Source organism: Pipistrellus hanaki (genome assembly GCF_964339955.1).
Source record: "Pipistrellus hanaki genome assembly, chromosome: 3".
Taxonomy (NCBI): domain Eukaryota; kingdom Metazoa; phylum Chordata; class Mammalia; order Chiroptera; family Vespertilionidae; genus Pipistrellus; species Pipistrellus hanaki.
The window spans coordinates 180225105-180241695 of NC_140505.1; the positions used below are offsets into that span (position 1 = coordinate 180225105).

The window sequence follows — 16591 nt, forward strand, 5'->3', positions numbered from 1 at the left end:
AAACTGGAAGAAAGGGTCCTAGGGTCTCTTGCCTTGCCTGGTGGGTCCATCTGAGTCGCCCGGAGCCTCAAGGACGCAGTCCTATCGCTAATGAGTGACAGAGCCACTACAAAACACTCTTCTGACTCAGGCCATGAGTCACTCCGTGGTGGCCCGCGAGGCCCAGGAACCGGCTGCCTCGGGCCTGTTTTGATAAGTAGGGCTGGAGCATGAATGTCAGCCACCCCGTAGCACTGCCAGATGCAGGGTAATGTGAGTTTAAAGGGTTGATTACAAGGGAATAGAATATCATTTTCTCAGAGCCACAGCCCAGGCGCAGAGATAGCGTGGACAGCACGGGGAAGCTCCAGACCTCGCTCGGCCTCCCCTTTTTACACCACTTAGTTATCGGGAAGAAAGAGATTGTGCGTGATCGTTTACAATGGATCTGTTTGGGGAATCGTATTCAGCCCTGAGAGAGACGTCCTGCCATTTGCAACTGCACAGATGAACTTGAGGGCATTATGCTAAGGAAATAAGTCAGGTAGGAAGACGAGTCCTGTGTGATCTCCCTTATATGTGGAATCTAAAAAGCTGGACCCGCAGAAGCAGAGTGGAATAATGGCTGCCAGGGGCTTGGGGGCGAGGGGGGGGGGGAGGCAGGGGAGGGGTAATGGAGATGAGGAGATGTTAATCAAAGTGTGCAAACTTCCAGCTATTGGATGAATGCATTCTGGGGACCTAACGTACAGCATGGGAAGTACAGTCACGCGTACTGTATGATGTCCTTGGAAACTGCTCAGAGAGGGGATCTTAGACATTCTCCCCACAAAAAGGGGGCAGCGTGAGGTGAGGTGAGGAGGTGTTAACCAGCCTGAGCATTTGGCAACATGTAAGGGAGTCCAACCATCACAGGGTACACCTCGCGCGTACACCTCGCGCGTACACAATGTGACCTGTCAACTACATTCCATAAACCCGGGGGACATGGCTAAAATAAAATAAAATGGACCTGTTCGTTCTACATTGAAAGTATTTCTTTGCAAGAGGACTTTTGTGAGGATAATGGCTTTTGTCGTTGTTTCTATTGGCTGGGTTCATTAGGAGGAACTCAAAGCCACTGCCGGGAGATCTTCACAAAACGGATGAGCAAACACACCTTCCTATGACATAGTTCACACCTATACATGGATAGGCAAGTGCTTGTAACCTGGAATATTAAGTATTTGTTTGGTTAGGGGCTACCTCTGTCCCTCCCTAGAACACAAAATTACAGGAAGGCAAGGACTTGGTCCATTTTATTTTATTTATTTAATATATTTTATTGATATTTTTAATGAGAGGAAGGAAGAGGGATAGAGTGTCAGAAACATTGATGGGAGAGAAACATCAATCAGCTGCCTCTTGCACACCTCCTACTGAGGATGTGCCCCCAATCAAGGCACCCACCCCCCGACTGGAATCAAACCCGGGACCCTTCAGTCCTCAGGCTGACGCTCTATCCACTGAGCCAAACCAGTCAGGGCGGCATGGTGTGTTTTCTTCGTAAGCTGTCTGCTGCCTTCTGCCAGTTTTTATAACCTTTTTGGAGGAAGGAGCTGGCCCAGAGGACCTCTGGGAGCCCATCCTTAACCTTTGCCTCTTGGCCCCGACCAGGCCAGGCTCTGCCCTTTCAGGCTTCTCGAGCCCCTGCTCCCAGGATGTGAAGCCGGGCAGCCTCTGCCACATCCTGGGTGTTTACTATATTTTGTGCCCAAGGCTGCAAGGAGGGTTCTGCAGCTTCGAACAGAGCCTGTGGCCTCCCCACTTCTGAAGCCACGGCTCCCCTCCCAGGCCATTTATATCCTGGGCCCCATCGTCATTCCAGTCACTGGAGATCAGGTTCCCACCACAGAGGCCTCTGTACCCACACCAGGCCCGGCTGTGGTGCAGCCACTGGTGTGGAGGGAAGAAGTGCAGGCTGGTCTGCTGATCCCTGTGTGGTGTGTGAGCCAAGGACCTCAGGCCTGCCAATCCCGCTGCAGCTCAGAGCTAGCATTGTCTAACCTGAGAGTCCCAGGCGTTGGTAGGCATCAGAAACCCTGCAGAGAATGGACTAGACCAGTGATCGGCAAACTGCTGCTCATGAGCCACATGCAGCTCTCGAGCCTCGGTTTGCCGACCACTGGACTAGACACAGATGCCAAGTGTCAAAGGCTGCTTCATGACCCTAAAGACACCAAGTTTTAATCCCTGCAACCTATAAGTGTTATTTTATTAGGAAAAGGGGTCTTTGCAGATGTGATTCAATTAAGGGTCTTGACATGGAGAGACCACCCTGGATTACCTAGGTGAGCCCCAAATCCAATCACATGTGTCCTTCTAAGAGAGATTTGACACACACAGAAGAGATGATACAAGCACAGGCAGAGATGGGAGGGATGTAGCCACAAGCCAGGGAGTGCTAGCAACCACCAGAGCCTGCCAGAGGGAAATGGGCTCTCCCTAGATCCTATGGAGACAGCGCAGTCCTGCTGGCGCCTCGATGGTGGATGTCTGGCCCCCAGCACTGTGAGGGTTCCAGTTTCTGTTCTTTACAGCCACCACATTCGTGGGAGTTGATTACAGCAGCTGCAGGAAACGAAGACACCCAGCAAATAGGCAGGAAGCTAGGAATATGCATTTTAACTTGTCCCCTAGGTGATTTTGAGCCCCTGCCTCCTCTCCCCACCCCACCCCCAAGGTGAAGAACTAGAGGGAGAACCTAGGCTGAAACTCCAGGAGGACTGGATTCTTAACACTCCATCACTTCGCTCCCCTGATACTCAAATTATAAGAGACGGGAGCATGTTGAATGCTTAAATCAGTGGTTCTCAGCCTTTCTAATGCCGCGACCCTTTAATACAATTCCTCATGTTGTGGTGACCCCCAACCATAAAATTATTTTCGTTGCTACTTCATAACATAATTTTGCTACTGTTATGAACCGTAATGTAAATATCTGTGTTTTCTGATGGTCTTAGGCTCTACAGCAGCGGTTCTCAACCTGTGGGTCGAGAAGAACTGATAGCAGGGTTGCCTAAGACCATTGGAAAACACAGATATTTACATTACGATTCATTAACAGTAGCAAAATTATGTTATGAAGTAGCAACAAAAATAATTTTATGGTTGGGGGTCACCACAACATAAGGAACTGTATTAAAGGGTCGCAGCATTAGAAAGGTTGAGAACCACTGGTTTAAACGCTGATGAGAAAATCCAGAGGAGGTGGAGGTTGAGTTATGGGACTCGGGGAGGAAGTGATGGAGTCGGGGGGTGGGGGGGGGGAGCAAAAAGGCAAAGGAGGGAGTAGGAGCACTGGTGACAGCTGTTTGCAGACAGAGAGGAGATGGTTGTTATTCGTGTGTCATTATGGCTCTGCCTGCCCCTGCTTATGCCTCAGACTTTATCTACAGCCCTCCAGCCCTCTAAGTCACCTTCCTCGGATTGTGTGGCCAGAAAGCCAAAAAAAAAAAGGTTCCCTGGTCAATCACATGTACCTGCTGGCACTATTAGCAGAAACCACCACCTCACCAAGGTCCTTGCAGAGAATTTGCATAATCAAGCATTGATGGGGCTGGCTTGCACACTGTAAGGGACCATTCCTTTTGGTACCAAATGGCTTCCTCTTTCCTAAAAGCATTGGCTGTCCCATGATGCCCTGTTCCACAGTTCCCAGGTGGCATGTCTGCACACTCGGGGTGCTGGGAAGTGGTGGCCCTCGGTGTGATCCAGCCCCAAGCTTCCTCCCTGCCCCGGCCCACGTGAAGGAAGGTGAGGGGGGGAAATCGGTGTAGAAAGAGGAGGCTGCATCACCGCCGACAGTTGAGTACCACGGCCCCCACTGCAGGTGTGTCAGTCAGGGTTCTCAGAGGAACAGACCAAACAGGATGTGTGTATGACCGGAGGCTGTTTGCGGATAGAGTTCCCTGTTCACAAGTCAGACGTTTTCCTCTGAAGGCCTCCAGCTGATGGCATTAGGCCACCCACCTGGGGAAGGATAATCTGCTTTACTCAGAGTCCACCGTTTGAATGTTAATCTCATCTATTAAAAAAAAAATACATTCATAGCAACAAACAGACTAGTATTGGACCACATATCTGGGTGCTATGTCCTAGCCAACTTGATACATAAAATGAACCATCATAAGGTGTCTTTTCTTTTTTTTTTAAGTATTTGTTTTCCCAGAATGGTGCTAAACACTGTCATGAATACAAAATGCTTAAAGCCTCCTTGCAGCTCTCTCACTTCTGGCCTCTCTCTCTTCCCCCTTAAACACGATCATAGAATTCAGCCTCCCTGGTTTTTGGCTTGAGTCACAATACTCACTGCAACGTCCTTACTCCAAATGTGGTCCCTAGCCTGGCAGCTTCATCACTGCCTGGGAGCTTGTTAGAAACACAGGATCTCAGGCCCCACCCCAGAGCCACTAAATCAGAATCTGCATTTTAGCAAGATCCCTTGGCGATTCACGTGCACTTCCGTGTCCCAGAAGCACTGGTCTAGAACACGCCCCTGGGGTCCTCCGACTCCAGGCTGCCTGCAGGAACCATGCCCGGGGGCAACGTGACCACACTCTGCCCTTCTAGTCAGGCTGTCACTATAGTAACCAGCCTGGCCCCCTCTGACCTCTGCCATCTTCCTAGCTCCAGTGCCCACCAACACAATGAGATGCCAGTGAGTGAGTATTGCTATAGAAACTAGCGCCGGAGAGGGCCTCCTATCCATATTGCCGCTCTCCCTCCTCTCCCTGTATCTCTGGAATGATGAGCTTTCTAAACCACGGTAAACCATATAAATTCCTCTCCGGCGTAAAAAGAAAGACTCCACAAATAACAAAGATGAAAAGTCAGGGCCACGCAGTTTATAAAGCAGAGGCCCAGCAGCGGCAGAGGTTTGCTTTGATTGGAAAGAAGATGACAGGAGCGTCGCTCTGTGTGGCGGAGCCTTCCCTGCGTCCCGCAGAGACAAGGTTGGCTGATGCTGAAAACAACGCCGGTGACCTGGATGATAGCAGCCGCCGCTTACTGAGGGCTGTCTGGGTACCAGGCGCCAGGCGACGTCGGTTATCCCATTCGACGCTTGCAGTAAATCTCGGTGTTCGCTTCCTGCGGCTGCTTAAAAAACAAACAAAAAAAAAAACAAAACACCACAAACATGGAGGCTGAAACAACACATTTATCATCTTACAGTTCTGGGAGGCAGAAGTACACAATCCGTCTCATGCAGGGGCAAGAGTCAGGTGTCAGGAGAGCAGGTTCCTCCTGGAAGCTGCAGGGGAGACTCTGGCACCTGCTTTCCTCGGCTCAGCACCCCTTCCTTGCATTAGCTCAGTTTCTTTTTATTTATTTTTATTGATTTCAGAGAGAGGAAGGGAGAGAGAGAGAGAGATAGAAGCATCAATGATGAGAGAGAATCGTTGATTGGCTGCCTCTCACACACGCCCTGCTGGGGATGGAGCCTGCAACCCAGGCATGTGCCCTGACCGGGAATCAAACCAGTGACCTCCTGGTTCATGGGGCGACGCTCAACCACCGAATCACACCGGCTGGGAGCATTAGTTCAACTTCCTTCTTCTGTCTCACATCTCTTAGTCCCATGGTCGGCAAACGGTGGCTTGTGAGCCACATGCAGCTCTTTGGCCCCTTGAGTGTGGCTCTTCCACAAAATACCACGACGTGGGCTAGTCTATTTTGAAGAAGTGGCATTAGAAGAAGTTTAAAAAATTTGGCTCTCAAAAGAAATTTCAATCATTGTACTGCTGATATTTGGCTTTGTTGACTAATGAGTTTGCCGACCACTGTCTTAGTCCCTCCCTCCTTTAATCTTCTTACCTCCCTCTTCTAAGGACCCTTGTGATTGCATTTAGGGCCACCTGAATAACTCAAAATAGCCCTCTTTCCTCAAAACCTTAACCGTATTACATGCGCAAAGTCCGTTTTGTCAGATAAGGTAACATGCATCGGTTCTAGGGACCATCACTCAGCCAACCAAAGCCTTTGAAGTAGGCATTGCTATCATCCCATTTCCCCGAGAGAGAACCCAGGCTTGACCATTGAAATGCCTCGTTCAAGGTCACACAGCTAGAAGGTGCAGCCGGAATCCCAGTCTTGGTCAGTCTCTCTCCAAAGCCAGAGCTTCTCACCTCTGCACTGCAGGGCCCCCAGATAGCTTTGAATTCACCCACTGTTGTTACCAGGTTGAAGGAAGGGAACTGAAAACCATCAGCTCTCTAAAAACTTGGAGGTTCCAATGGATTCGTCTGCCAGGGCTTCCTTAACAAATGGACACAGACTAGGTGACTCGAACAAAAGGTATTTCTCACAGCGCTGGAGGCTGTGGAAGTCCAAGTCCCAGGTGTCAGCCAGTTTGCTTTTTTCTGAGGTCTCTCTCTCCTTGGCTTGCAGATGCCACCCTCTTGCCACCCCTCTCACGTGGGTGCCCCTCTGTGCATACACACCTGGTGTCTCTCTCTGGGTCCTAATCTCTTCTTATAAGGACTCCTGTCACACTGAATTCGGTCCCATCCTAATGGCCTCATCTGAGTTCAATGACATTCCGAGGTATTGGATGTTAGGGCTTCTACATGTAAATTTGGGGGAGGGCAGGTTTTGTCTCTGCCCTCGGGAGCGAGGCAGTTTTGGTGTCTGAGAGGAATCGCAGGGCCCTGTGGGTGCCCTCACTCCCAGCGTTCATACTTGGTCCATGATCTCTACCATCGCGTCTCCAGCCTCAACCCCAATGAATGACCTCACCGTGACCCTGGCTTCATGATCCCATTAGTTCCTGATGACAGCTGTGTGGCCTCACCACAAACGTGGTGGGTTAAAACAACGCACATCTTTTCTCTCACAGCCCTGGAGGCCAGTATTCCAAACCAGTTTCAGCCGTCCAAAGCGAGGTCTGTATTCTTTGGGAGGCTCTGAGCAAAGAACCTCCTTCCTTGCCCTTTCCAGCTTCTAGAGCTGCCTTCCTGGCATTCCTTGGCTTGTGGCCCCTTCCTCCATCTTCAAAGTCAGCAGCAGAGCATCTTGCCTTGCCGTCTTCCATGTCAAATCAGCCCCTGTTTCTCTCTTATAAGGACCCTGGTGATAGCATTTAGGTTCCATCTGGATGCTCCCGATTAATCTTCCCTTCTCGCGATCCTTAACTGAATCACACCCGCAGAGTCACATCCACAGGTTCCAGGGAATAGGGCCCGATGCCTTTGGGGACACTACTCAGCCTACCAGAGAGATTTTTCCTCACACGTATCCTCGCCACCCCCTCTGCCCTGGAGTGACGAATAGGATATGCTACGTATGAAAGCCCTGAGTCAGATGTCAAGGCCTTTTCGGCCTCCGGGCCTCTGCACAGTCTGTTACTGCTGCCCAGACTGTCCATCCTTCTACACACACATTCCCAGATGGCAGATCCTTCACGTCTTAGGGGTTCAGCCACCTCCTCAGGGAGGCCTTCCACTTCAGCCCTGTTTATTGTCTATCCCAGCAGCTCGGCACTGACCAAGATTTGTAATCACTTTGTTACTTGTACTTTTATGTGTTTCTTAACTGTCTCCTTGCAAGACTGCTAACGTTTTGTGCCCATCACTTCATATGCTTCTTCCCGTGTTCCCTGTTCCATACACTGGACCAGCCGTTGCCAACCGGTGGTCCATGAGGTCTGAAAGATCGGCGACCACTGCACTAGACCCTTCCTAAGCCCCCAGGCAGCTGGCTATGTCAATAGAATCAAAGAATGTCCAGTAGGAAGGAACCAAATACACCGAGGGCCAACCCACTCTGTCCCACCATCTGATTTTGTGCATGAAGTATTCCTGGAACACAGCCTCGTTCACTCGTGCATGTATTTTCTGTGGCTGCTTTCTCACAGCAGAGACAGTGTGGAGTCATTGCAACAGAGACAGTATGGCCCATAATCCCAACATATTTACTGTCTGGCCTTCTACAGAAAAGGTCTGCCAACCCCTGAAACAGACCCTCTGGCCCGAATCTACCCATTTTACAGATGCAGTCACTGAGAGACAAGCATTTACAGACCTGAGCCAGAATCCCTCTGTGAGTCCAGGAGCAGGACTGGAATTCAGTTCTGCAGAATCCCACACTCAGCTTCTCCCACAGATTAAACTCTCCTCCTCAGCACCCAGCCCTCCCCACCCAGAGACGAGAACCCTCAGCACCGCTCTGTCCTCGTGCTTCAGAAAGGCCCCACTGCGCATGCTCCCAGTCTCCTGCTTGCACCTGGGCCCAACGACCTTCCTGGGTGAACTTGTTCTCTTGGCCCTGCACGAAGCCCTCGAGGCTTCTCCTTTCCTCTAGAGCAGTGTTTCCCAAAGTGTGGTACGCATACCCCCAGGGGTAAGGGGAAGAGTTTGGTGGGGGTATGCGTTGCACCGGAATTTGGTGGGGATATGCACTGCACCGTGCTTAGCTACATTCTCATGAGTATGAGCGGTACTCAGCATTATGAAAATTACAGAAGTTTGGGAAACACTGCTCTGGAGCCTCTGGTCCCACCCCACAGACCTTCCCTTTGAACGCCATAGCACTGAATGTGTATCCTACGCACCCCAGGCCACCTGGCCACAGGTGGATGCTCAAACCTGGCTTGCTCCAGAATTCCCAGAGCAGCTTGTTTAGAATGCAGATGCCCAGGCCCCCAGACCTGCTGAGCCAAAACTCTGGGGGCGAAAACAGGCCTTGGAGGTTTTCACACACTCCCCCATGATTCTGGCATTAAAACAACTAAAGAACCACTTCAGTAGCCCATGCCCTCCTCTAGGCTTCGTCACTCCAGACAACTTCAGAGCAAAGTCTGTAGCCAGTGGGACAATGTTCTCTTACAAAACCTATATGGAGAATGCAGTCTTTTCCCCCCTCAACATTCTTTTTTAAAATATATATTTTCTTTTATTGATTTTTTTACAGAGAGGAAGGGAGAGGGGTAGAGAGTTAGAAACATCACTGAGAGGGAAACATCGATCAGCTGCCTCCTGCACACTCCCCACCGGAATTTAATCTACTGGGACCCTTCAGTCCGCAGGCCGACTCTCTATCCACTGGGCCAAACCGGTCAGGGTGCCCTCAGCATTCTTCACCCGCTCAACTCAGGGCCCTGGAATTCTTTCCCATCTCCAGCTCCTTCCCAAAGAAGCATCACAAGCCATGCTATTTCTCTCCCTCTGTGTAGGCCAGAGAAGAAGACTTTTAAATGAGCTGCTGGCAAAGACTTCAGGAGCTTCTACGCTATTGAGAAAAGAAGACAGTGTGGGAAGGCGGGCATAGGTCATAGAAAATCCCAGGAGAGGCTGGGCTCCTCGGGACCCAGGGTACTGACCCTGGTGCTAGCCAAGGCGTGGCTCTGAGGGCAGCACAGCCTTTTTCTCCTCTTGGGCACTCAGCAGGACTCGGCTGCCTGCCTGGCTCAGCATCTCACATGAAAGTCAGCAGCCAAGGGGAGTCTGGGATGGAGTCCCAGCCCCAGGGACTGGGAGTTGTGGGCTGCACTTCAGGGGCACCAAACAGAGGAAAGGCAGGGGCGGGAGGTGTGCAGGGAGGGGGGGAGAGCGGGGGTTGCTGCTTCTGCAGAACAACCCAGGGGAGTTCTCTCTGAGCACACAGGGCTGGTTTCAGCAGTGATGGAGACACGGTGCCAAAAATAAGTCCTGCTCACCTAAGACAGTAGACTCCAATTCAATTTCATTTCGGGGTGTGTTTATTGAGCGCCTGATTCAGTTTAGGTGATGGAGAGAATGAGAGGATGAGGGCGACAGCCTACGCCGCAGGCCAATCCAGGCAGAAATAGCCTAGGAATCTGCCCCACAGGTCCCTGGTTCCAGAAACTCAATTTTTTTATCCACTTCACCCAGGGAAAAAGTGGGCAAATTTTAGTCTGGCTCAAGAACAAATATTTATAAAGGGCTGTGGCCTGCCAGGCACTGGCCTAGGTCTGCATTGGTGAACGGAGCAGCCCAGGTCCCTGCCACGTGGAGTTTCCGTTCTAATGGGGCACCTGCAAGGCCATGGGGTCAGGCCTGAGCAGTGGTGTCTACCCTGGCAGGGGGCCGGGGGCCGCGGAGTCACCAGGAAAAATATAGGGGGAGAGGTGGGATTTGAACTGTGTTTTTTGTGTTTTTTTGTTTGTTTGTTTTTAAATATATTTTATTGATTTTTTACAGAGAGGATGAGAGAGGGATAGAGAGAAACATAGATGAGAGAGAAACATCGATCAGCTGCCTCCTGCACACCCCCCCACTGGGGATGTGCCCGCAACCAAGGTACATGCCCTTGACCGGAATCGAACCCGGTACCCTTGAGTCCGAAGGCTGACGCTCTATCCACTGAGCCAAACCAGTTTTAGCTGAACTGTGTTTTGAAGGCTAAGTGGAGTGAACACTCTGAAAGGGATGAAGGCCTGTCAGACAGGGGTCGGAGCTGCATGGACAGGACTGAGCATGGCACGCAAGCAGGGGAGGGGTCCGTGGCCAGATCAGCTCCCCTGGGAAACAGGTGGATGCTGGGTAACAGTGTGTGCTGGGAAGTTGGGCCAAAGAATGTCGGTATCACGTGGGGTTATGGCACGTGGGCTGTGCAGTCGGATGACGTGGATCTGAATCCCAGCTCTGCCATACTCGCTAACCCTCTGATCCAGGGTGTGCTACTTAGCCTCAATAAACTCCATTCTCCTAATCCAGACAATGGGCAAAATCATAACTAGCTCGCAGGTTGGTCCTAAGCATTTAGATGAGATTATGAAAGTTGTTTTTTTAAAAAAAGGCTTAGCTGTTTAATATTATCGACATTGGATAACTAGGCCCTGACTCCAGAAACCCTGGAACCCACTGCCAAAAACTCGGTGGGAAGCTCACAGCATCTGCATGCAGTGAGGGATCTGCTGCTTGCACACCCTTCTGTTTACCACCCCCTCGCTCCCATAGCAACCATGATGGCCTGAGTGGTGGCACCGGGGCTGGGATGAGGCCAGAGAGGCCTCGAGAACATATTTGCATCTTGAATTTTGCCTTATTTGCCTCACCCTAACCCCTGTCCCGCTGAGTGGTAAGATACCTTCCTGATCTACACAATGTGTTTCTCAGAGTATAATTCTTGGTCTGCCTAAGGCAGTATCACAGAGCCTGCTTATTAAAGTTATATTTCTGGGCCCGACACAGTTAACATCTCTGGAGATAAGGCCGGGGATGTGCATTTTAACACACACACACACACACACACACACACATTCAACAGGTGATTCCCAAAACCTCTATGGACACTTCAGAGCAGAAGTCCCTCCAGCCAGCAGCAGCAGCAGCATCCAGGGACTCGTTAGAAACGCACATTATTGGCCATCTCTCCTGACCTACTGAATCCAACACTCTAGGGGCGGGGCCCGGCAATCTGTATATTTTAACAAACCCTCCAGATAAGTTGGATGCACGTTCAATTCACATGGGGGAGGTTTTAAAAATTATCCATGAAATCAGAGTCCCACCCCAGCCGGGGGTCTCGGTTGGTTGGAGTGTCCTCCGGTACACCCATAGGTCGCGGGTTGGATTCTCAGGTCGGGGCACGCTCCTAGGTTGTGGGTTCGATCCAAGGTAGGGGCCCTACAGGAGGCAACCAATCGATGTTTCTCACATTGATGTTTCTCTTTCCCTCTTCCTCTCTCTCTCTCCCCCTCCCTCTCTCTAAAATCAATAAATACATATCCATAGGTGAGGATTAAAAAAAAAAATCAAGTGTCTCTTCCTGCGACAGAACTCAGGGTATCCTCATCTTCCAAAAGCTCTGCCACCCCTCCCCAGAAATCCTCATGTGAGAGCAGCGGATAATAAATAATCAGGAAGAAACAGGAAGATGGCACAAATGCACTTCCCTTAGGAAATCACAGTTCAGCCGCGGGCTCTGCTTGGGCTAATTCTTGCAATCAGCTGGCCGCCCCGCTGCGATCCCATTAGCAGGTGGGGAGCCCGGAGCTGCTGGGGACGCGGCCAAGCCCCGCCCCGCTCCCCGGCCCTCGCTCTGCCGGGGGCTGGCGGCTGCCTGCTGACTTGGCTCTCTGCGCCTTTCCCAGGTGCTAAGGGCCATTGGCTGCCTGGGGCTCGGGCAGAGCTGAGGCCTGGGGAGGGCCCCGGAGGAGGGAAGACAGGGAGCCAGCTGGGGATGGGAAGGAAGAGCCAAAGGACACCTTAACACTGGGCCCAGAACAGGGAGCCCCAAGTACCCATAACCGCCCTATACCCGCCCCACCACCACCACCCCCCGGCATGGGGGGGCTGGCGGGGCGCCGGGTAGCGGGTAGGGGATTGGGGGGGCGGGGGCTTCACTAAGCCCCAGAGCCTGTGCTTGGGGCTTTCAATGAGTCATCTCCCTTAGGTTCACATGATCTCCGGGGAAGATAATACTCCCAGAACCGTCCCATACCGTTATCCTTTCCCGGGCTTACAGATGAGGAAACTGAGGCCCACGGACCCGGGAGAGCCCGCCCCGGAGTCCCCGGAGCGCTCGGGATGTCTCCGAAGGCTGTCCCCCTTCTCCAGCGGCATTCGGAGGCACGGCCTCCCGGGGAAAGCGGGGTGCGGGGGCAGGGGGTGGAGCGGAGCCCGCGCCCCCGGCTAACCCTTCTCCTCTCCCCCCTCCCCCCCGCCCCCCGCAGGCCGTTCCTCGTGCTGCCGCCGTTGATGGAGTGGATCCGGGTGGCCGTGGCGCACGCCGGCCACCGGCGCAGCTTCTCCATGGACAGCGACGACGTCCGCCAGGCGGCCCGGCTGCTGCTGCCCGGCGTGGACTGCGAGCCGCGCCAGCTCAGGTAGGGCATCCCCGCATCCCTGCATCCTCGCATCCCCGCATCCCCGCATCCCCGCATCCCCGCATCCCCGCATCCCCGCATCCCAGGGTGGGGAGACCGCAGGCTGCCGGCAGGGCTCCGGGCTCACAGCAGCCTCTCCTCCAATCCGAAGCCCGCTGCGCGCTCCCTGGGCGAGCAGATTGTCTCTCATTAGGATTTCAGACTCCCAGCCTGGCCCAGTGCCTGGGATTAACCAGAAGCGAGTTGGTTCCAGGGATGGAGGGGACTGGAGCAAGGCTTTGTGGGAACGCTCTGGTTCTTCAGTTAACCAGATTCTGTGTGCCTGAATGCCACCTGTTCTCTCTCTATTCTTCCTGTTCTCTCTCCCTCTCTCCCTGCCTCCCCCCTCGGTCCTTCTCTCCACAAGAAGCAAATTGTGTCCTTTCTGTAGTTTTCTAGCAAAAACCTTGCAGAGGGCGGTTCCTAGCTGGGCGAGAGCACACCTCTGCTTTTTCACGTGCACGGCGATTATTTATGGGGCCTCGTTTTGGTCCGGAGCAGACGAAATAACACAACTCACTCAGCCCAGGCAAAGCGTGGTTCCAAATGCAAAAAGCACAGTAACGGGGGGAGGGGAGGGTGCACTTTCCTGACTCCCCATGTTCTTGGCCAGGTGGCCCTTGTCACCATTTTCAAATCCCCACTGCCCCTCCCTGGAGAGACTGCCCCTCCCCTGCAGTTCAGCTGGCCCGCGGTGCGGCCAGGCTGTAGAGATTTCCGCCCTCTCAGGGTTGGGTTGTGGTCTGCAAGGAGATAGAGGATGTGCAGCATAAAACATACAGCCCACGAAGGCCCAGGGTGCCCCTGAGACCCCCAGAACATGCAGGGTGCTGACCCAAGTCATCACTGCTAGTGTCTATTGAATGTGTACCATGTGCTGGACTCCGTGCTAAGTGCTTTGCACAGATTAATTAACATCCACTATTACCCAAACCCTGCAAGGTGGGTGCCATTATGCCCACTTTACAGATAAAGGATCTCGGGCACAGCTACGTGAAGTAACACACTCGAGGTCACAGGACTAGTAAGTAGTGGAGCCGGGATAGGTGTTTAGGCAGTCCAGACATCCGGGTTCCTATTTGTAACCCCTGAGTTGTATTCTTTTCAGGTGTCTGTCTCTAGGCAGTTTCTGGCTGTGCCCCCATTCCTTACACCTTGTCCCCTAAAATCACAGCAGGTCTTGGGGAACGGCTAGGAAACAGTCACTTACTGAGCACCTACTATGTGCATTTATCCATTGCAACAAGAGATTTGTGTTTGTTACGTGTGTCCACCAATCCCCAACGCAGCCTCCTGAGGTGGGTGTGATCTTCCCATTTTGCAGGTCAGGGAGTGGAGGTGCAGGGATGAGATCTGGTGGCTCATGGAGACGCCATTGGCTTAACGATTAGGAGCCTGGGCTCCAGAGTCCCATTGCCTGGGTCCACATCCCACTGCTGTGGCTAAGTAGCTGTGCAACCTTGGGCAAGCTAGTTAGCCTCTCTGGACCTTAGTTTCCCCACCCTATACATGGACCTAATAATAGCAGCTCCCCTTGGAGTCTGCTGCCAGCACGAAGTGGGGTCGTGAACATGAAGCACCTACAGACAATGCGAGAAGGGGGTAAGTACCCCCGACCTGGGCTTTATTGTTAGCTAGCACTGCCCCAAATCTGTGTCCCTGACATGGTAATGGAGGCCCGAACATAGGTGTTGCTTTATATCCGTAAAGGCTTTAACGCTTTCTCAGCTGATCCTCCTAAACAACCAGTGTGGTTATTAAAAAAAAAAAAAAAAAAATAGTGCTTCCATTTTACAGAGGAAGAAATCAAGGCCCAGCAAGATGAGGTAGCTCTCCCGACACCACACAGATGTTGAGTGGCAGAGTTTGGAGCCGTATTTCAAACCCAGACATCCAGAGATAGCACCCATGTTCCTGATCCTCTCCTGGACCTAGACTCAGCCCTCTTGGAGGACACTAAGCACACTCTTCCAGATGCTTCTAATCCTTATCGTAATTTCTCACACTGCAAAGGAGCATCAGGGTTCATCTCCCTGTCCCTCCTCCCACGTGGAGCTTCTGATGCATGTCTAGTGCTCAGGTCCATGACACCACAGAGGTCAGTTTAAGTATTGTCCAGTGTGAGGCCTCAGCGCGGGGGTCCGGGGACAGGGGCTGGAGGTGATCTCCTGGCAGGTGTTATGGGAGCACTCAGAGCAGGGAGACAAAGAAGTCAGAACCATGTGAGCCTCTGGGCTATTTTTGGTCATTTATCTCTCAATTCTTGACTCATTTGTCTCCAGAGGATCATTTTTGTGTAGAAATTATACTACTTGATTGTTCCAGCTCAATTTTCAAGTTCAGAGATTGTTTTCAAAGAGAAAGCTAAAACATAGTATTTCACTAGCTTTCCTCAATAGTAAGTATAAACTTTCAAGTTCCATTCAACTGCACGTGAAAGGAAGAATTCAGGTTTTTTTTCAAGAGTACCGGTACCTATTTTTTTAGTCTAGATCACATGTGTCAAACACAAGGCCCGCGGGCCAAATCCAGCCCGCCAGGCCTTGCAATGTGGCCCGCACCGCGCTGTCATCACTGCACTCCGCTGTCAGTTTATGACATTGTCAGTTTATGACTGTTCAGTAAACCATTCGGCCCGCGATTTAGGCTGGATTTTAGATTTTGGCCCCTTCTCTGATTGAGTTCAACACCCCTAGTCTAGATCTAGACAACATATAGATACATCTGTACATATATTTCCCAGTCTCATCTGATGTGATGTGAAGTAGGAATTACTGTCTTCATTTTGCAGGTTGCAGGGTCAAAGAAGCCTTGTGCATTCAAGTTCCCTTCTTACTCTGAGCCTTGCACTAACTGTCTTCATGGGATTTCCCCATTTTACAGATAGGGAAGCTGAGGCTCATTGGGGCTGTGGAGCTTGTTCTGGTCACACAGCTACTGTGAGGCAGACGAGGTCTAGAATGGGGATCTTGGCGAATGGAGGTAAAAACAGTCTCCTTGTCTCTCAACCCCCCCAACCCTCCAAGCTGCCAGCCTGGCTCCTAGTTCTGAGTCAGTCAGAGCTGAGCTCCTTTTTTCTAAATAAACAGCCCTAGAAACGTGGGGGCTGCTTGGCAGTCGAACAGATGCAGGAACTTGGGACTTGCCAGTGTCAGTGACAGTTAACACATATAATTACCTGCCTGGGGGGGAAGCAGCCGGGACAGGGAGATCAGAGTCAGGGATTCCCAGGTCTGATGCTAGTGCTGCCACTGACGTTCACAGTGACCTTGGGCGAATGCTGCGGGAACTCCGCTTTGGTCTTTGTTCGGCTGCAGGAAAGCCTCACCGCAGCCATCAGGTTCATTCGAAAGGAATACCATTGGGTGCGGCTGCAATGTGTAAGGGGCTGCCCATTTATTCTTCCTGAATTAACGTATCATCAGATCGTCTGCACCTGGGAAACGCGGCCTTGTGGTTTCCCCCTGTCTTTTGGGAGGTGGAGAAAAATAAGGAAAAGAACAAATAATACACGCTGGCCGGGTTTGTCCTTTTTTTGTTTTTGTTTCATTAATTGGTTGTAGAACATTTTAAAAATTCAAAGAGTAAATACTATTGTTGTTCTCATATTGGTAAGAGGCAGTTTTTCTACTCCAAAATGAGGCTGTGTTCAAATAATAGCAGTAAGAGGTATTTCCAGATCCTATCTTAGCTGATAAACAGTACCTACTCTCAGGATTTGGGGGTTGTTAGAGCCACGAGCTC

At 51.6% G+C, this 16591-nt stretch overlaps 1 protein-coding gene across 4 annotated transcripts in view; it reads left to right on the top strand.

Annotated features, from left to right (window-relative positions):
• Nucleotides 1-16591, top strand: part of ABTB3 (ankyrin repeat and BTB domain containing 3) — a gene marked incomplete at its 5' end in the record, with an annotated part of 237531 nt that overhangs the window by 165660 nt on the left and 55280 nt on the right. For 3 of the 4 annotated variants that reach the window (XM_084876948.1, XM_084876949.1, XM_084876950.1), the window contains one exon: nt 12656-12808. In XM_084876948.1, the coding sequence (XP_084733074.1) occupies nt 12656-12808 (153 nt within the window). Of the gene's footprint in view, nt 1-12447; nt 12552-12655; nt 12809-16591 lie in introns of those variants that run through there. The other variant, XM_084876951.1, reaches the window with a different exon arrangement.